We start from the raw sequence: 22,112 nt of genomic DNA, 5'->3' as shown, positions 1-22,112 counted from the left end.
GAGAAGCCAAACAAACTCCCTTAAAAAGTAAAAAATCTGAGTCAGCTTGACAGTGGTTCAAGTCACACATCCACAGTGGGGCTCTGTTGACATGGTGATTTAAAGCTTGGCCAAGAGAAGATACTGAATAAAAGTCTAGACAAATTCAGATTACACGCGCCTTTAATCCCAGCACTCGGGAGGTAGAGACAGGCAGATCTCAGTGAGTTCAAGGCCAGCTTGGTCTACAAAGTGAGTTCTAGGACAGCCAGGACCACACAGAAAAACCCTGTCTCAAAATAAACAAACAAAAACAAAACAAAACAAAACAAAAGAGAAAATCAAGTGTTAGTAAAGATATGCAGCTGGTAGAACCATTCTTTTCTGCTGGTAAGAACTTAAAAAGGTTAAACAAACAATTCTAAGAAGGCCTATAACAACACTCCAGGTACATAGAGCAGAGAAATGGAACTTCTCTGCACACAAGACAGGCCCAGTGATGAGCTCACAGCACCACACTACAGTATCCAAGAAATTCCCAGATTCTGTATCCTAATGTGCTTGAAACTTGCTGTTCAGTTTAGTGATTCCCCGTTCACTTGCTGCTCACAGATATCAGGATATGAAACAGAAAAAAAAAGTGCTTTTCAACTCCCTGTACCCAATTCCAAAAGCCTAGCAAAACAGGCTGACTTTTGGCTTCATTCCCCAATATGGCTACTATAGACTGTTCACTGTGACAGAAAGGTGCATGATCTTTTTTACCCAACTTTCTAAACAGGGAGGCTCAGATAGGCAGACAGTGAGATCCAGGCAAGCCTTGTTATACACAGCAGTTTTCAAGCCAGATTGGGATACAGAGTGAAACTGACTTTTCAAAAACAAAACAAATGAGAACAAAATATGCTTGAAGCGTTTAGAGTCCATCCATAGCACTGCATTAAAAAAGAGGGTGTGTGTATGTGTGCATGCAGGTTGTGTATGTGTGTGAAGTGGTGATATCCTGGGGACATGGAAACATAAGGTCAGAAAAGTTCAAGGTCATTTTTGGTCACTTTTGGAGTTAAGAGGCCAGCCTGGGCTACCTGTGACTGTCTCAACAGAAAAAAAAAACAAAACAAAAAAATCAAATCATCAAAAACAGAATTCCCCAAATTATATGATTCTAGAAGAGCAGTTGCTAGGACTATCCTGCAAATGGCTTACCGGGCACAAACATCTCCACCTCAGATGACAAGCCTCTGCTACTTCTTATTTTACTGGGCAGGTGTTGCTCCTGCTATTCCCTGGCTCAAGTTGGCCACATAATTAAACTTGTTCTATTTCTAGCCATCTGCTTCCTTTCTCCCAGACATGCTTTCTGCATGTACACGAGGAAAGGTATCAAGTCAATTTTAACTGGTCTTCATAACTCTCCAGAGAACTTAGTAGAAACTGCTAATCTATGTCTCTGCAGAAACTGAGTCCATCAGCAGTTGAGCAAATTACTTATGAATTCATGGGAAAGTAACAGACAAACCTCAAGCCAAGATTCATCCCAAAGGAGAAGTCATGTCCAGGAGCAATGGTTAGTGTAAGTTAGCAGGGAGTTAAACAGCAAAGTAGCATTTGGCTACTAGAATGAGTGCCCTTTTCAGTTCAGCAGCTGAGGCAGATAAACCGGTCAAGACACTTGCAAGGCAGTAAGTAAAGCTGTGGAACTCGGGTGGAGCAAGATGCTCCTCAGAACTAACCAGTGTGAGTTTCCCTTTTCATGTCAAACAATTACCTGGAAGATGAGGCTGTTACTGTATAGTTGAAATCCTACTAAACTCGTAAAACAGGTGTTTCTCGTTAGTATAGAAACATCTCTAATCTGCAGGGAGGAAACTGAGCAAGCCATAGAAGTCTTTGCAAACTCCTAGGCATAGAGTTTGGCCAAATACCCTAGTTGGTATCTTTCTTAAAATGTAGATCTTCTGGGCTAGGCTCAGTTCATTGCCTTATTGTAAAAACCCTTCCCCAAGCTGGGTATGTGCTGCACACTTGCAGGAGGCTGAGGCAGGAGGACCATGACTGATGTTAGGCTGGGTTACATAGCAAGACTGTCATAAACACACTTAACCCTAGTTTTTCACTCAGAGTTTAGAAGTTTGTTGTTCAGTTCTATCACACCCCTGCTTCCTGTTTAAAGATTTTATTGTCAGCATTTTTTTCTGTATTATTAATCACACTCAAAGTCTGCACAACAAAGAGGAAGAACACTGTATCCGCTCCTGACCTGCCACTCAATTACTAAGGCACAACCCCATCATCTGTCACTAACATTTTTACTGACACAGCCTCAGTTAGGTTCTGGTCTGAATCAGGCTGAACAGAAGAGCCCAGGAAAAACGTGGTGGTGTACTCTTTGGGGGAGAGGGTGTGGAGGAATTCAGGATTCAATTTAATCTACTTAATCATCATGAGCACCAAGACATCAAAATATTGGTCCTAGACTATTGGCTGATGTAGGTGGGTCATTTATCTATCTGTTGCTTTCATTGGTTAATTAATAAGGAAAACTGCTTGGCCTGATAGGGCAGAATTTAGATAGGCGGAGTAGACCAAACAGAATGCTGGGAAGTGAGGCAGTCACCATAGCTCTTCTCTCCAAGATGGATGCAGGTTAAGATCCTTTCTGGTAAGCCATCACCTCGTGGTGTTATGGAGGAAGGTCATTGGCTAATAAAGAAATTGCCTTGGCCCATTTTGATAGGCGATCCCTTAGGTGGGAGGAGTAGGCAGAACAAAATGCTGGGAGAAAGAAGCTGAGTCAGAGAGTCGCCATGATTCTCCCATTCTAGACAGATGCAGGTTAAGATCTTTCCTGGTAAGCCACCTCATGGGCTACACAGATTAGTAGAAATGGGTTAGATTAATATGTAAGAGCTGGCCAATAAGAGGCTGGAACTAATGGGCCAGGCAATGTTTAAAAGAATATAGTTCCCGTGTAATTATTTCGGGTAAAGCTAGCCGTGCGGGCATGAGCCGGGGTGGCAGGAACATAGCCTGCCGCTCCATATTACAACAGAGTGGAGCCCAGCGTGGTAACAAACTCCATGTAAAACCTAAGAGAGCTTAATTTTAAACAGAAAAAAAAAAACAGAGTTTAACACAGCTTTTTGCTATTTATGGATGGTTTGTCGCAAAAAAAAAAAATGTTCCTGACTCAGCAGCAGAAAAAAAAACTGGCTGTTTTAAAATGCTGGCTTTCTGGGCTGTGCCGCCATTGTGATCTCTGGCTAGCTCCTGCGGGAGACAAAACTTTTAAATGGACCATTTGGACTAAAATGCTACGGCTTGTTGGTGGCAATGTGGACTGCTATGTGCCTAAAACTATGTGTGGCTGAGGGGCACCAAATGGCTCTGAGGCAGCAGTGGCTCCTCCACGCTAAACTGTGCTGATCTCAGGCAGAAACTACCGTAATTACTGTAATAACAGCACAGTTAAGGTTTAGACTTGGCAGAAAACAGACAGTACCATATTATCCCTATGTGGCACAAGCTAAAGTTTTTAAAAACTGCTTAACATTTTAAAAAATGCTCATAAATAGTAAAAAAATTACAGATTCACAATAGAACAGATTCAGACCACTAAATGGATCACAATGTTGGATAAATGTACATAGGCTTAAAAAAAATAAAATTAATGCCCTTAAAAAAAGGGGATAAAATCTTTAAAAAAACAAAATATAGATTAAAAAATAAAAAAATAAGCCACGTAAAAATAAAAAAATTCACAAAAATCTGGATTCTTTATATTATTATGTTTTCTTTAAAATTTTTGACTATAAAGGAACTAACTACAAGAGACATTTAATTATGTGGTTTGCCAAACTACATATATGTTCTAAAGGTATCTTGATTTCAAAATTTGGGTCTAAGGATATGATGCTTTGGAGAGGGTCTTCTTTTGTTTTCACAGAGGATGAGACCCTATGGATTTCTTCTATCCCAATATGGTATGATAGACCACGCCCTCCTAAAAGGTTGCTGTAAACACCCTCAAAAAATTACTTTGCTCAACTGCCGACTGAGATAAACCTAACAGGCAGGTTATTCCATAAAAGACCTAATTAACAATGCCCCCATTCAACAAAAAGCAGTTTAGAGAAAAAAACTGCACCCATGTTCCCAAATATTGTTTATAAATGTTCTTGTACATTTAAAGGAGGATATGATATAGATATAAATAATTTACATTGGTATGGATTTTAAGGTCAATTTTGTTATATGTATATGTATTTCTGATCTTAATTAAGGTATTGTGATTGTATAGTTCATTTAAAAATATAATGTATAATTAAAAAATATAGGTTGTTAATGGATGATCAATAATGGTCAAACTTGTAGTCATGTTAGATTTTTTAAATATATAGATATATTTCAATTAAATAGACATTCTTCATATCTCTCAAAGACTACAAAATATGACATTTAAAATATTTTAATAACGTAGGGATTTTCATGGCAATGAGACACATCTGCTCCTGGCAGCCCCAACTACTTCAAGTGAAAGATGGGCATTAAAGAGGCTCCTTATGGAGTTTGATAGCCATTTGGACAAAAACTGTTCTTGCCTGGACTGTTACATAAACTGGACACAGAAAACCCACAGAAAGAGGACTGCTAAACTTGCCTAAAAATGAGATGGTCTTTCGGGGTTCCTAATTCATGAGAGTCTGCGAGACATTCTACAGGACACAGCAAGAAATGACTAAACTGTCTTTGAAATTTCCTGCTTCATAAAAATGTCTGCTGGATACTATGGGCCTAAAGGTCAAAGATGGATGCCCCAACAGTACAGAGAAACTTTGGGTGACTGTCCAGGTAGTGAGTTGTCTCTGTCATTTCTAGAGTTTGGATTTCTTGTTTGCTTAGGTAACATTATATCCTTCTGGAGTCTTTGATGAAATTAAAAAATGGATACATAGTTATAATTTTCCTTAGTTATAATAAAAGATAAAATAGATATAAATATTATAACTATAATTCTTGCTTGATAACTGTTTTGTTATATGTAACCTTACTATGTTAAAGTTAAAGCCTTCCTCTTTTTATTTAAACAGATAAAGGGGAAATGATGGAGGAAGGTCATTGGCTAATAAAGAAATTGCCTTGGCCCATTTTGATAGGCGATCCCTTAGGTGGGTGGAGTAGGCAGAACAAAATGCTGGGAGAAAGAAGCTGAGTCGGAGTCGCCATGATTCTCTCACTCCAGACAGATGCAGGTTAAGATCTTTCCTGGTAAGCTACCTCATGGGCTACACAGATTAGTAGAAATGGGTTAGATTAATATGTAAGAGCTGGCCAATAAGAGGCTGGAACTAATGGGCCAGGCAATGTTTAAAAGAATACAGTTCCTGTGTAATTATTTCGGGGCATAAGCCATGCGGGCGGCCGGGTGCCCGGGACACAGCCCCGCCACTCTCTCAACAGTGGTGCTACACAGATTATTAGAAATGGGTTAATCAAGATGTGAGAATTAGCCAGTAAGAGGATAGATATAATGGGTCAAGCAGTGTTTAAAAGAATACAGTTTCCATGTAATTGTTTCAGGTAAAGCTAGCCGGTGTGGGATCCAGGTGGCGGGAAGCGGCCCGCTGCTCCCACTACAATTGGCGGAGGCCCTTTGTTCTTTCCCAGCTGCCCAGACCCAAAATAACCACATAGAAACTGTATTAATTAAATCACTGCTTGGCCTATTAGATTCCAACTTCTTTTTGGCTAGCTCTTACATCTTAACCCATTTCCATTATTCTCTATTTTTTTTTTTTTGGTTTTTCGAGACAGGGTTTCTCTGTGGTTTTGGAGCCTGTCCTGGAACTAGCTCTTGTAGACCAGGCTGGTCTCGAACTCACAGAGATCAGCCTGCCTCTGCCTCCCAAGTGCTGGGATTAAAGGCGTGTGCCACCACTGCCCGGCCATTATTCTCTATTTTATCATGAGGCTCGTGGCCTACTGGCAAGGTCCTGGCTGGTAGCTGTGTCTTTCTTCTCTGGTGGCTCCATGACTTCTCCCTGACTCCACCTACTCTCTCTCTGTATCTTTTCCAGCTTGACTATATTCTGTTAAGCCACTGGCTGAAAGCAGATTCATTAACCGATAAAAGCAACACATATACAGAAGAACTTCCCACACCATTTCTCCTTTTCTGTTTTAATAAAAAGGTTTTAACTTTAACATAGTAAAATTCATATAACAAAACAGGTGTCAAGCAAGAATTGCAGTTACAACATTTATATCAACTTTATCTTTTATCATAACTAAGGAAAACTATAATTATAACTATCTATTCTTCTACTCCATCAAAGACCCCAGAAGGATATAATATTACCTAAATTAACAGAAAGTGGACCATAAGTGACTTCCAAAACTCTAGAATGGACAGAGACATCTTGCTGCCTGGACAGTCCCCAAAGTTCTTCTTTGCTGTGGGAACCCATCTTCAGTCTACTGGCCCATAGTATCTGGCAGACTTTTCCACGAAACAGGAAATTTCAGAGACAGTTCAGCCAATATTGCAAGTTTGTTAGTCACTTTTTTCTTGTGTCCTGCAGAATGTCTGCAGACTCTTTTATGAAGCAGGAACCCTAAAGGACTGTCTCACCTTCTTTAGGCAATTCAGCAGTCATTTCTCTGTGGGTCCTGCATGTCTAGTTCACACAGCAAACCATCAAGCAGTCCAGGCAAGAGCAATTTCTTGCCCAAATGGCTAACAAACTCCATTAGGAGCCTCTTTGATGCCCATCATCCTCTTGAAGTAGATTGGTGCTGCTAGGAACAGATGTGGCTCATTGTCATGAAAAGTCCTAACTTCTTAAAACATTTTAAATGCCATATTCTGAAGGTCTTTGAAAGACTTGGAGAATACCTATCTAACTGAAATATATCTCTACATTCTAGAAAACCTAACATGACTACAAGCTTAACTATTATAGATGATTATCTGTTAACCTACATTTCTTAATTATACATTACATTTTAAATGAGATGCACAAACACAACACATTAATCAAGAATAGGAATATACATCTAACAAAACTGATCTTAAATTTGTATCAATAAGCCAAGATCCATACCAATGAAAAGTATTCATCTCTATAGCATATCCCCCTTTAAATGTAAACAAATATTTATAAACAATATTTGTGAATTTTGGCATTGTTGTCTAGACTACTTCCTGCTATTTATTAGGCACAGTCATTTTTGGAGGTGTTCACAGTGACCTTTTGGGGGGGTCTTGGTCTTTCCTTCAAACCACATTAGTCTGGAAGTAATCCATAGGTTCTCATCTTCTGTGGAAACAAAAGCAGAACCTCTCTTCCAAAGCAACGTATCCTTAGACCCAAATTTTGAAATCCCTTTAAAATATATATGTGGGTTTACAACAAAATGTCTCTCTGTACTTAGCTCATTCCCAGTCAAAAAATTCAAAGAAAACACAATAATATACATAATCCAGACTCTCTGTGAATATTCCATCTTTATGTGGCTTATTTTTCTTACTCTATTGCTTTTTCTACAAGTTTACTCTGTCTCTTTAAAGACTTTGTTTTATTTTTTAAAAACCATTTGCTTCTTTTTATAACTCTCTATACTCTTTTTCTTCTCTCTTCCAAGCCTACGTACATTTATCCAACACTGTGACCCATTTAGAGGTCTTTTTAAAATCTGAATCTCTTTATTGTGTATCTGAAATCCTTTTCTGTCTAGGGGTGCTTCTTAAAAGACTAAGCAGCAACTAAGGCTGCTTTATCTTTTGGCTCCACCCAGTCCAACATGTTGGAGGTCTGTTCATTGCCTCTAAGAGCCATTCTCTCTGCCCCAGTTCCAAGTATGCAGCTGGTCTATGTGTCTATGTTGCGCCATTAAGCAGTTTGTAGCACTCTGCTCACAAACTCCATTTAAATGCTCCTTTGCCAGACCTCTTGAAAGAGTCAGAGTTTGTGCTAGCAGCACAGCCCAGGAAGCCGCTGTTTCAAAACCGCATGGGGTGGGTGTTTCCTTTTTTTTCTTTTTTTTTTTTTTTTTGGCTACTGTTCAATCAGGAAAACCTCTTTTAAAAGGAGCTACAGCATTAAGCTGTGTTTAACTCTGTTCTTTTGTGTCTAGAATTCCTTTCCAAGCTTTCTCAGGTTTTACATGAATGTCAGCCTGACCTTGGTGCACCACTGGACAGTATCAGAAGGATAACTACCCTCCCTCTACACACAGAGATTTACAAAGCCTTTTCCACAGCAACTTCACTCCCTCCCATGGAATTTACTCAATTCAACAAGTAAGGAGACAGAAGGCAGAGGACCTCCTTAAGTTTCTTGAAACTCCTCTGTTGGTGAGGTGGGCAAGGGTTTGACCCACCTTGTCCTGCCTCAGGTTTTAACATGTTTATTGGTTGCCTCTCCCCCTTCATTACTAACCAATCAAGATCTATATGATAAAGGGTCATTAGTAATATGATGTCTTCTGTTTCCTTGTCTAAATCCTAAATTAGGAAAAGGGAATTCAGAGATCAGACACCTTCATCTTTTCACTAATGACCCAGTCAACCAAAGGGTACGAAGGAGGAAGAGCGAAGATAAGCTGTGTCCGACCTTTAACATTCCTGCTTTAAAAACCAAGGCCTCCTACCCCAAGGATGCTGAGCAGGCATTTTTTGGACTGCTAGGATGAGGTACGCTTTTGATTCTCTTAAGTACTGTGCATGATTCTATTTCTTGTACATTTCTTGCAACTCAGCCTGGGCAAAGTTATCATGAGACCAACAACCTCATTTTAAGGAGTTTTATTCAAAGCTCTTTCCTAAATCACTTCTAAACATGGCTTCGTCTTCATTATCAACAAAGAGAAAACCTGGACTGTAAGTTGTTTTTAAGGCAGGCTGAACACAACCCTGGCTGGAAATAAAAATTGCTGTGTTACAACTGCTGGTCATGCCTAGTTTTTGGAGGTAAATAACTTTATAACTACTCATTGTGGAAGTGTTTTGGGTCTCTGGACTGGGCAACACAGTGGCCTTCTTTGATCAAAGATAAACCAGGGATTCTTCTGGGTTAAATTTCTGATGAATGAAAATCTAGGTGAGTGAACAGGCTGGGAATGCCAATCTAAAGCATTACTTTTTTGGGGTGTGGTTCAAAAATTTGGAGTCACCTTGAGAGCCTGTGGTGCTTCTTAAGTTGGGAAATAGGTCAGTAGAGCAGATGCTTGAAAAAACTTGTGAAGCAGGTTCTGAGACACATGAACTAAAACATAGAGGCAACTCCGAGAACAGACTCCTGTACCATTTCCCAAATGAATCTGGGACACATAGGTCTGCCTAGAATCGGAGAGACATAGCTGAGGAGCTTGACATGGGAATGTGAACAACACCTGTCTATGCTGGGGAAACGGGTAATTTGGTTTACATCTTATGACTTCAGTGTGTTGAAGCTTGAGAGGAGGCTAGGTAACAATGAACTAGTCTGTAATCCTAGCACTTGCAAGACTGAGGCAGGATGACTGAGAATTTCAGACAGTCTGGTGTGATCCTGTCTCAAAAAGGGCAGTGCAGCACAGTTAGACCCCTAAGAATCTAAGGGTAAACAGTGCATTTTCTTAATACATGAAATAAAAGGTAGCTAAAGAATATTGAAAATAAAATCTACAGGGACAGTCTGGCAATTTAGAGATTAGAAAATGCTATGTGTGTAACATCCTGGCACACCCGGAAAAAACAACAACATTTACTGAACTCCTTAGCATGTGTGTGCCTGTCCATGTGTGGTGTTGATGGTAAATGATTTATTTCAGGACCGTGAAAAGCACATGTTCTATCATTGAACTAAACCCTGAACACTGGTTTCCTACTCTAAAGCACCCTACCAAGGTGCTTCCATGCTTCTTCCCTCCTCACTCTCTTCTTCTTTCCCTCTGTCTCATTAAATAATGGTTACAACCCCTTTTTGATAAGTATACCTTATTTGCATAGGCAGAGAAACTGAGGCTCAGGTGAGTTATATGACCCATTTAAGGCCATACAATTAAGATGTATAAGAGCTGGCAAGCTTGTCCAGGTTCGATGAATTAATAGGTAACTAATTTATTTTCTCTCCCCCCTGCCCCACCCATACCCCTCTATACCTCTTTAATGGCTAAGCTAGGAAGAACACATCTGTGAATCTCTTTGTATATCAGGTCTTACCCTTTCACAAAAATATCTCAGAACACCCCACCCCGTACACAAAAGGCTAACAATCCGAACTGTCTTGGTTTCTATTTCAGAGTTACTGCTTAAGTATAGCTGACATATTCTCTAGAAATATTGATCAATTTCAGCTGATTAACAGTTGAAAAGGGCTTAAAACAACAAGATCTAATCATATCCAATGACAGACAGTAAAATCATGTTTAAACAACTACTTACATAGCTAGTAAACAGCCTGGCCTGACTGGATTAGCCAAGTTACTCAATGTTCCAATGCATGTGATACTGTTCTTTCTCTAATTTTGCTATTGTGACTCAGTGTGATTTAAGATATCCTTGGGCTTAATACAAATATTCTCAGAAGCTGATTCCAAAGCAAACTCCTCAAAATAGAAGCTTTTCTTTTCTTTTATCATTTTTTTCAGCACTTCAGAGTTTATTAATCAAATGTGTGATACACAGGGACTCTAACTGAAATGCCAAATTGTAGGTGCTTCTTGTGTCATTTCTTTTTTTTCCGGTTGTATACCATTTTGTTTTTTATTGATTTTTTTTTTGAGCTCTACATTTTTCTCAGTTCCCCTCCCTGTCTCTCCCCTCCCCACTCAATCCTCCCCAAGGTCCCCATGTTCACAATTTACTCAGGAGATCTTGTCCTTTTCTATTTCCCATGTAGCTTAGATCTATCTAAGTTTTTCCTTAGTGTCCTCATTGTTGTCTTAGTTCTCTGAGATTGTGGTTTGTGGGCTGGTTTTCTTTATGTTTAAAAACCACCTATGAGCCGGGCGATGGTGGCGCACGCCTTTAATCCCAGCACTCGGGAGGCAGAGGCAGGCGGATCTCTGTGAGTTCGAGACCAGCCTGGTCTACCGAGCTAGCTCCAGGACAGGCTCCAAAGCCACAGAGAAACCCTGTCTCAAAAAAACCAAAAAAAAAAAAAAAAAAAAGAAAAAACCACCTATGAGTGAGTACATGTGATAACTGTCTTTCTGTGTCTGCGTTACCTTACTCAAAATAATGTTTTCTAGCTCTATCCATTTGCCTGCAAAATTCAAGATGTTGTTATTTTTTTCTGCTGTGTAGTACTCCATTGTGTAAATGTACCACATTTTCCTTATCCATTCTTCGGTCAAGGGGCATTTAGGTTGTTTCCAGGTTCTGGCTATGACAAACAATGCTGCTATGAACATAGCTGAGCACATGTCCTTGTGGCACAATTGAGCATCCTTTAGGTATATACCCTAAAGTGGATTACTGGGTCTTGAGGAAGGTTGTTTCCTAATTTTCTGAGAAATCGCCACACTGACATCCAAAGGGGTTGTACCAGCTTGCTTCCCACCAGCAATGCAGAAGTGTTTCCCTTTTCCCACAACATCTCCAGCGTAAGTTGTCATCAGTGTTTTTGATCTTGGCCATTCTTACAGGTGTAAGATGGAATCTCAGAGTTGTTTTGGTTTGCATTTCTCTGATGACTAAGGATGTTGAACATTTCTTTAAGTGTCTTTCAGTCATTTTAGATTCCTCTGTTGAGAGTTCTCTGTTTAGGTCTGTACTCCATTTTTTTTTATTGGATTGTTTGTTCTTTTGATGACTAATTTCTTGAGTTCTTTGTATATTTTGGAGATCAGCCCTCTCTGTCTGATGTGGGGTTAGTGAAGATCTTTTCCCATTTGTTTTGTCTTATTGACAGTGTCCTTTGCTTTACAGTTTCAGGAGGTACCATTTATTAACTGTTTCTCTCAGTGTCTGTACTACTGGGGTTATATTTAGGAAGTGGTCTCCTGTGCCAATGCATTCAAGTGTACTTCCCACTTTCTCTTCTATGAGGTTCAGTGTGTTTGGCTTTATGTTGAAGTCTTTGATCCATTTGGACTTGAGTTTTGTGCATGGTGATAGATATGGGTCTATTTTCATTCTTCCACATGTTGATATCCAGTTATGCCAGTGCCACTTGCTAAATATGCTTTTTTTCCCCATTTGATACTTTTTACTTCTTTGTCAAAAATCAGGTGTTCAAAGATGTGTGGATTCATATCCGGGTCTTCTATTTGGTTCCATTGGTCCTCCTGTCTGTTCTTATACTAATAACAGGCTCTGTAGTAGAGTTTAAAGTCAGGGATGAGCCGGGCGGTGGTGGCGCACGCCTTTAATCCCAGCACTCGGGAGGCAGAGGCAGGCGGATCTCTGTGAGTTCGAGACCAGCCTGGTCTACAAGAGCTAGTTCCAGGACAGGCTCCAAAACCACAGAGAAACCCTGTCTCGAAAAAACCAAAAAAAAAATAAATAAATAAAGTCAGGGATGGTGATGCCTCCAAAAGTTCTTTTATTGTACAGGATTGTTTGGGCTATCCTGGATTTTTTGCTTTTCCATACGAAGTTGAGTCCTGTTCTTTCGAGGTCTGGAAAGAATTTTGCTGGGATTTTGATGGGCATTGTATTGAATATGTAGGTTACTTTTGGTAAGATTGGCATTTTTACTATGTTAATTCTGCCTACCCAAGAGCATGGGAAATCTTTCCACTTTCTGGTGTCTTCTTCAATTTCTTTCTTCAAAGATTTAAAGTTCTTGTCATACAAAATACTCTGAGATATTTTATGCTATCTGTAGCTATTGTGAAGCGTGTTTCTCTGATTTCTTCCCCAGCCCTTTTATCATCTGTGTACAGGAGGGCTACTGATTTTTTTGAGTTAATCTTGTATCCTGCTACATTACTGAAAAGTGTTTATGAGTTGTAAAAGTTCCTTGGTAGAGTTTTTGGGATCACTTATGTAAACTCTCATATCATCAACAAACAGTGAGAGTTTGACTTCTTTTCTAATTTGTATCCCCTTGATCTCCTTTTGGTCTTACTGCTCTAGCTAAGACCTCAAGAATTATATTGAATAGATATGGAGAAAGTTGACAATCTTGTCTTGTTCTTGATTTCAGTGGAACTGCTGGGAGTTTTTCTCCATTTAGTTTGATGTTGGCTATTGGCTTGCTGTATATTGCCTTTATTATGTTTAGGTATATTCCTTGGATCCCTGCTCTCTCTCCAAGACCTTTATCATGAAGGAATGTTGTATTCTGTCTAAAGCTTTTTTGGCATCTGAGATGATCATGTGGTTTTTATTTTTCAGTGTTTATATGGTGGATTACATTGACATATTTTTGTGTGTTGAACCATCCCTGCATCTCTGGGATGGAGCTGACTTGATCATGGTGGATGATGGTTCTTATGTGTTCTTGGATTCGATTCGCCAGTATTTTATTTAGTATTTTTGCATCAACATTCATGAGTGAGATTGGTCTACAATTCTCCTTCTTAGTAATGTCTTTTTGTGGTTTAGGTATCAGGATAATTGTTGCCTCATAAAAAGAGTTTGGCAATGTTCCTTCTGTTTCTATTGTATAGGAATAATTTGAGGAGTATTGGTATTAGTTCCTCTTTGAAAGTTTTGTAGAATTCTGAGCTGAAACCAGCTGGTCCTGGGCTTTTTTTGGTTGGGAGATTTTTGATGACTGTTTCTAAAATAGAAGCTTTTCAAATTATATTGCTGCCTATCAATACTAGGAAGGCTCCTGTCCACTTTACACAGTACTGCTAGCACTAGCAGCAAACACAGAATTCCTAACAAAAAAGCAACCAGGAACTCCTAGGAGAGCTTTACAGTCTTCATACTGTCAATGCATTCTGCCTCAGTTGAACCTATCCTCCACTAGTCTGTTAACTAGCATACCACTCTGGGAACAAGCCTCGTTCTCTCAGCTGCTATTGGTAAATAAATACATATGAAGTGATTTTGCTAGGTGACATGGTATAGTTACATATCTTTCCTGGCCTCAGTGTATGCATCTATAATCAGGTTCAACTATACACTGAAGTTCTCTTCTCCTTTGAGTATCTTTGAACCCAGGAGCTACTAGCAAACCTAAGCTAATATTTTAAAGAGGAGACAAAGAGGACTGGACAAGGAAACCTGAAGTCAATATGTTGGACTAGAAGTCCAAACTTCAGGGAGGAGTTGCTTCAGACACCACTCACACAGCCATAATTGATGCAAAAGCAAGAGGATTTTTATTCTGTCATGACAGGACCCTTCAGGTTCGGGATATGAAGGACAACCAATAGCTGTTACAGTTCATCTTTTAAAGCAAAAAGCCACACACACAAGGGGGGACCTGTAGGTTGTTTTCCAACTTATTGGATTGGCTTATTCAAAGGGTTACTAGCAGTGATTGGTCTATTACAGGGCAGGAGAATAGCTGCGTGATCGGGTGAGATAAGGGAGAGCATCTGTGGTCCATCCTGACTTTGTTCTGGTGACTAAATCAATACATCAGAAACTGAGTCAACATCTGTGGGTTGTATTTGCCTCAATTCCCATAATGGAGTTATGTTTGAAGATTATTCACAAGGACACAGGAGGATGAGCAGTCCAGCATGTGTGTGTGTGTGTGGGTTACTGTCCCGTTTCCAAGAGAGAGTGAGTGTAAGGTTTTAGAAAAATGTCTTAGGGTTGAGGGAGCTTACAAATGCATTTAGAGTCTTTCAAATAGGTATCCTACCACTTAAGACCTTATTAAACCTCATTCCTTTACCTCCCATACAGGAACCTCGCTTATAACCGAAAGCCCTATGCAGGGGCTGGAGAGATGATCAGCAGTTAAGAACACTGGCTGCTCTCCCAAAGGACACAGGTTCAATTCCCAGAACTCATATGTCAGCTCACAACTGTCTCTAACTCCAATTCCAGGGTATCTGACACCCTCTCACACATATAGACAGATATGCAGGCAAAACGCCAATGCACATAAAAAATAAATTAAAAATAATATGATTTAAGTACCAAAAAAAAAAAAAGCCCACTGCAAAGCTCAGTGACTCACATCTTATTCCTTTCGATGGGAGAAGAGGAGCTTTAGATGCAGGCTCTGCTACCATGGCTGCCCAGGCTGTCTGGCATAAGTGTGTTGGTAGGGACAGAGGAATTAGGACACCTGATTATTGCAGAATATTAAGCAGGTCCTCTCCAGAAGTTCACGGGCAGAACACAGGAGAAGCACATTAAGAAAGCAGCACTGTTGAGACGTCTCTGGAAGGGGGAAAATGATGCTGGGCTACGAGGAGATTTCAATTTCTACCTACACTGTTGTATTGGCATTTGAAAATTTTCAAAGAATTTTATATAATATATTCAAAATAGTAACTCAAACTTTAGTAGACAGATGCATGCTCCAACCTTGGGAAAGCCTGCTAGCACCTCTAGTGCAGTCATGAGTGAGTGCTTCTCAAAATTACAGTGGTCTTTCAATTACATCAGTCACAAAGATATCAGGGCTGAGCTTGGAACACAACCTGCGTTACTATAAAAGGACACTGGATTCGAAGTGAGGTAAAGTTCTGGCTTAGTTGTTCACCTTCAGCAAATTAAAAAAACAACACTGGCTGGATGTAATAGATCGTAACTTTAACCCTAGAACATGGGAGGCAGAGGCAGGTGATATCTGAGTTCAAGGCCAACCTAGTCTACAGAGCTAGTTCTAGAATATCTAGGGCTGCACAGAGAAACCCTGCCTCGGAAAACCAACCAGTCAACCAGTAAACCAACCAACCATCCCGTCACTGGCCCTCAGTTTTCCTCAACTGTACAATGGGATAACACAGACCACTTGCAGGTTGCTGTGAGAGTTAGTGAAGTGTATCACAGCAGTTTAGCAAATTCTCAAAGTGTTAGTGTTATCATTTGTAAATCATCATCATCATCATTGCCATCATACAATGGTTGCTCCCTTGTTCAGGCACTGGTAAGATAAATCACAGAAACAGAAAAGACAAGACACTGGAAAAGCCATGTCCAAGTTAACTAATTCTTGGTTATATAGTTCACCTATCACTTACTTTTTTTCCCTATAAAATCAAAGCCTGCAACAAAGTAGAAATATAAATATGGGCTGGGGTGTAGCTTAAATGGCAGAATATTTGTTTAGCATGTGTAAGACCAAAGAGGAGGGGAAAAGAAAAACAGAACTAGTAGGCTGCAGGAAGCTCATTAACAGTGTAGCATGGATGAGGTAGGGAAAGGAGAAAAACAAACTATACATACAGATATAAAGGAGACAAGCTAAACAGTCAAACAAACAGCTAGGAACATTTCCTGCAGACATGTAACCAGAGCACTCCTGGTTGGATAGCTAAGTTATTTTTTAAAGTGTACTAGAGGAATTCTCCAAAAATACTTAAAATGTGAGAAGTTTTGGTATCCAAAATAGTTTTTCATTCAAGAGAAGAGTGTCACTCTGTGAAACTGTTCAAAGACCAATAATGTTAGACAAATGCATTTGCTGCATGAGGACAAACAATGGAGCCCCCCAACCCCCCACTTTTAAAACTATTCTTTCTAGGGAATTACCAGTATTAAAAAAAATGTGGCTTTTCAAAGTCTTCAAGATTCTGTTGTAAGGAAATATAGCGAGGCTGAGAGAGCAGTGACAAGTGCACATCCAGCAGGGTTTAGGTTTCTTCACTCTCTACTCCAGAGACCCCACAGTAAAATGAAGGAACAGAGCTGCTCACATGCAGAAGGGGCTGAGACACAATCCTACAGCAGTGGTAAGGAGATGAAGTGCCAGTCTAGGACTTACTCTAACAGACACAGGAAGGCAGACTTTTCTACATGTGTTTTCCCTCCTCTCCTTTTCTCACATTGGTCTATATCTAACTTGAAGAAAACAATTTCTATATGAATTTTAAACCCTAGAGGAATTTTATAACAGGAATGTTAATTTTTTATCTCTTAAATAATGGAGAGAGGTCCTCTGGAGGGTGGGGCTGAGGCTTAGTAGCAGTGGTCACCTGACATCATTGCAGCACTGTGGGGCCAGCACTGGCCTGCATGCATTTCATTTTAGTGTTGTAACAGTCTTGTGCAGGGTTTTTGCTACTCTTAGATGTCAATAAATCTACCTGTTTTTCACAGCTAGTAACAGAAATGGAATTAGAATTTGGGATTTAGTTTTAATATGGTAAAAAAGGACCAAGTATCGTATTTAATCAGTTCACTTGAACACTATCTTCCCAGTATAATAGATACAGAAAGCATTGATGACAGAAACATGTTTAACTTTTTTTCTTTCCTAAATTCATTCTTCTTTCACCCGTCTTTTTTTCCAAAAAATTATTACATTTAGTGTGTGTGTGCGCGCGTGCATGTATGTCAGTGTGTGCATATGGAGGTGTGAGGACAACTTGTGGAAGTTGGTGCTCTCTTCCCATCAGATAGGTCCTGGGGATTAAACTCAGGTCTTGGCAGCTAGTGCTTCTGTGTGCAGAGCCATCTTATCAGTACTCTCACCCACTGTTTGGCAGTCAGGTAAACACTCTACCACTATACTTTCTACCCGCTTTAAAAAATTTTTTTTGATTATTTTTCAAGACAAGGTCTCATGTGACCCAGGCTGTCTTCACACTTCTTATGGATAACTGCTGTGGAATATCCCTTTTGTACAGTAAAGAGCTGACTGGCCAATAGCTAGGCAGGAAAAGAGTAGATGAGAGAGCCAGACTAAGGGACACTGGGGAAAAAGGGCAGAGTCAACAGTGAGATGCAGAGGAATTAGGAGATGAACATGCAGTGCTGAAAAACGGTACTGCTGGGGGGTAGAGCAGGAATAAGAAATATGGGTAAATTTAAGTTGAAAGAGCTAGTTAGTTACAAACCTAAGCTATTGGCTGAACATTTATAATTAATAAATCTTTATGTGGTTATCTGGGAGCTGGGGGTCAGGACAGAAAAGTTGGCCTACACATGACTTTGATTAAAAAAAAAGACTTATTTGTAAAAATCTGTAAAGGTTTTATTTATGTGTTAAGTGTGTGCCTGCTATATGCTTGTCTATGTAAGTCAATGGGAGACAACAGAGTGCATCATAAACACAGGAGCTGGAGATATGGGCAGTTGTTAGTCACATGATGTATTGGAAATTGAACTTTGGTTCCCTGAAGACAGCAAATGCTTTTGACTGATGAGCTTTTGATCTTCTTGTTGGAATTACAGATGTATACTATCACCAATTTATCTAGCACATGTTAGAAAGCACTTTACCAACTGAGCCATATCCCTTGGTTCTCAAAGTGTCAATGAGAACTGAAGAAAATTAACAAAGGTGGTAGACTGGATGGCTGCTTAGCATTTTCACCATTTGGAGCAAGCTTGTTGCTGCCGTCTTTAAAACTAAGTGATAAACACAAGCAATTTATTTCGGACACTGAGTTACCTCATAAAAGTAAAGTTTTAAAGCATCACTTTTAGTTTTTAAGAGGTGAAAGGGAATTCATTTGTTCAAACCCCAATGTCTAGTAAAGTACTAGAGATTCTTTTAGTTAGGGATAGGAACAAGGCCAGTGCTCAGGTGTTGCAAGGTTTTGTGTGCAGAGACAGCACTCTCCTAAGATTGTTTCTTGATCTGCACGAGGTTGCCAATCTCTGGCCCATAAGTTTGGATCTGAGTGATTACTGTGGGGAGGATATTCTTTCTCTACCTGGAAGACAGGATACAGATTTGTAGACTGGACAAGAGTGGTCCAACAGAAACCTATGTGCAATGTGAAAAACCAAACTCAGCATAGGGTGTGGGTGGTCATGGATAAGGCTCTGGGTTCCATCCCTATAGCAAGAACGAATGACCCACTCTAAACTTTGGTACAGATTCTGAATGAAGAGCACTGAGCTCTTTGAGCACTTTCTAACTACAGTAGAATGACTTAATACTATGTCTACTATCATCCAAATGCCCCAGTTCTTTCTATATTGCTGACATAAGTACGTTTAAAGCCCAAACCCCACAAGGTTCACTACATTTTGGCTAGGCTAAATCCTCACTACCATTAGCTATTTACAAAGTTCTCAGGATTAACATGTTCTGAATTCAGTGCAATGCAGTGAAGGCTTCAATGACTATGTATCATGGCTTCAGATCATTAAAGAAATACCTCGGAAAGCCTGAGCTTCATGTTAAAGTCATAAACTGGAATAGAAGACTGAGGAGTGAAGAAATGCCCCATCTGTGTGTGATCTTAGGAGTCATTTAACGGCTGTGTTGACTGACACAGAACTCCTGTGGCTGTTACTGACAGATCTGAACACTTGGGACATTCTAGAGACAGACATCTTTTAAATTCACTTCTCCACATTCAAAGAGAAGGGAACAAATAATTTAGGCTTTAAATTTAACAGAACTTACCTATACCGCTCTTCCTGTAAGGTCTGCATTATTAAGGAGTAGTCCCTCTGATAATGTTCCTTGAGGGTCTCGAAGGATTCCTCCAGTCTGGCCTGGGTTTCCCGGATCTCCTGGATCTCATGCAGTAGTGTATCAAACCCTGAGCTCTGCATGTCTAGGGTGTTTGTCTTGGAGCTTGATGCTCCTACACCAATGCCCCCAGTGGTACTATTGGCTCCTACTGAGCCTGAAGTGGCACTAGAACAATCTTCCTCACTACCATATTTTGGACTTGACTGAAAGTTTGAAATCACCCCTAAAGCCTTTCCCCCGTCATCCACTTGTCCTTCCTCTAATGAGTCCTTCAGATTAGGGATGTTGTCTGCACTGCCAAATTTGTTCCGAATCAGTGAGGCAATCTCTCTGGGCTTGGAGACCACAGCCCCTGCTGCTGAATGGGTAGCCTGGGAGAAGCTGGAAAATCCACCTTTGACGCTGTCCACCACACCTTCACTGAAGCCAGTCACCTTTGCACCCACATCCTTCAGACCTTGGTGCATGTCCCTGAAGACATCCTTAGGCTGCCGGGGGATCCCATTCTGTTCCACTTCACGGAGCTTGCGGTGGTAATGCTCAAGCTTCTTCTGCAGCTGGAGGATGGTCTGTGCAGATTTCTGGTTCTTCTTCTCAAATACTTGTTTGATGCGAGCAGCCTGCTGCTTGTCTGCACTGTTGGCAAGCTTCAGGTATTCAGCAACGTTGTCGTCTCGGGCTGTCTGCGCAATCTTGATCTGTTCTGTTAGCTTTAGGATCTTCTGTTGCAGGTGTGCAATGGCAGCTTTTGTGCGTTGAGGGTCTGGTATTCCATCCACAGACTCTGTGTGGATGCTGCCATCGGTGCTGGAGGCCACGGCACTGGAAGTCTGGGCGAGGCTGCTTACTTCCAAACGCTCGACCTAACATTTTAAAAGCAAGAGGTGAATATTAGAAGCAGTCCAGAATCAATAAGCCAAAACGTGCTGAAAATTTGTTAATGCTCAACTCTCAGCACAGATGGCTGACCTATACAACCCCTGTCCTGTAAAAGCCCTGCTGCCCTCTTGGCTAGTCTTTATACAGTATATCTTTAAATAACAAAGCCCCCTTTATGGGTTGAAAGCATGAATTAGTTCACATTCTTATACATACATCTGTTCAGAAGCAAATCCATATAAGATAGCATGTCAGCTTTTCAATGAAATCCTATGAAAATCATCTGAGCCACACTCACAGATTGGTCCCCTGAAAATGCTAGCAAGAATAGAAAGGTTGATACTGAGATAAAAGCATCCAATTGTTACCACAATGTTTGTTAGTTTTAAATCACACCCAGGATAATGAGATCATTCCCTATTCTTGGGACATTTTGCTGCAGTGGGAAACAGAGGCTAGATTGGGGAGGTGCTGCTGAACGCTTCTGAATTAAGTTAACTGTGGTGTACCCAGGAAGATGGTATGAATAGACAGGGGCAGTGAGAGGTGAAGTGGTTAAACAAATCAGAGACTAAGGTTAGATCTTTTTAAGCCCCAATTTTGTGTTTTATACAATAAAAGGTTTGCCTTGGGTAAGGAACTACAATTAGAAAGCTCACACACTGTCGTTTCATATGGGAGAGTGTCACTAAAAGGAATGGAAGAAAGGACAATTGCTTAGACTTGAAAGCTTGAACTCCTTCCTACACGTCAAAGCAGTTAGTTAGCTGAGGCTGGAGGAGGACAGTGTTCTTACACCCTAGGGGTATACTTCAGTGGTGAAGTACTTGCCTAGCACATAGGAGGCCCTGGGTGTGATGCCTAAGACTGAGAAAACAAAACAGAACACCACCATCACCACCACCACCACCACCACCACCACCACCACCACCACCACCACCACCACCACCACCACCACCACCACCACCACCACCACCACCACATTTTCCTATTTCAATGATACTGTTGGGGTTAGGAATGCAGATCAATGGAAGAGCCCTGCTTCCCACCCACGCACAGCAAGATACAAACCTTGAAGGAGACTAGTACAGTGCCTTTTGCATTACTTCCTCCAAATGCTGATTCACCTTTGAGAAGCAGTCGCTAGAGACTGCAGAAGGGACAGGCAGCCAAAGTCCCAGATGGACAAGGCCTCAAGAGCCTCAGTAGTAGCTCTAAAAATCCTTGTTCTTAAGTGCTCCAAGATATTTAGTATCTTATAACTAAGGTGCATAATACCATTCTGCTTATCTATGTCCAATAATTAAGATCAAATTATACTGCAGAATATATAAAACAGTGATATGAAGAATCTTCAAGCAAGCTGCTCTATGTTCAAGTTCATGAATCTGTGGGATCAAAACTAATCAATCATGCTGGGAGTTAGGGACATGGCTTAGTGGGTAATGGCACATACTGGAGTCAAGGTTGACAACCTGAGTTCTAGTCCTGGGAAAGAGTGGTGGAAAGAGTTCTGATCTCCACATAGGCTGTGGCATGTTTGTATATACTCCCAACCCCCACAAACAAATGAATCTAACAATAACAACAACAACAACAACAACAACAACAAAAGAAATTGATCAAACTGGTGAAAATATTGTTAGAGAAGGCTGAAAAGATGGTTCAACAGTTAGGGGCACTTGTTGTAGACCTGGGTTCAGTTCCTAGCATTTACATAGTGGCTTAAAACCATTTGTCATTACAAGGGCA

The 22,112-nt window shown here is 40.4% G+C and overlaps 1 protein-coding gene across 7 annotated transcripts in view; it reads right to left on the bottom strand.

Annotated features, from left to right (window-relative positions):
• Positions 1-22,112, bottom strand: part of Tmcc1 (transmembrane and coiled-coil domain family 1) — a 196,685-nt gene that overhangs the window by 9,594 nt on the left and 164,979 nt on the right. For all 7 annotated transcript variants that reach the window (XM_075983072.1, XM_075983070.1, XM_075983071.1 and 4 more), the window contains one exon: positions 19,410-20,344. In XM_075983072.1, the coding sequence (XP_075839187.1) occupies positions 19,410-20,344 (935 nt within the window). The remainder of the gene's footprint in view (positions 1-19,409; positions 20,345-22,112) is intronic.

This window comes from Microtus pennsylvanicus, chromosome 8 (genome assembly GCF_037038515.1).
Source record: "Microtus pennsylvanicus isolate mMicPen1 chromosome 8, mMicPen1.hap1, whole genome shotgun sequence".
Lineage (NCBI taxonomy): Eukaryota > Metazoa > Chordata > Mammalia > Rodentia > Cricetidae > Microtus > Microtus pennsylvanicus.
The sequence above is the reverse complement of the archived record's forward strand: the minus strand, read 5'-3'. Positions and strand labels throughout refer to the sequence as shown.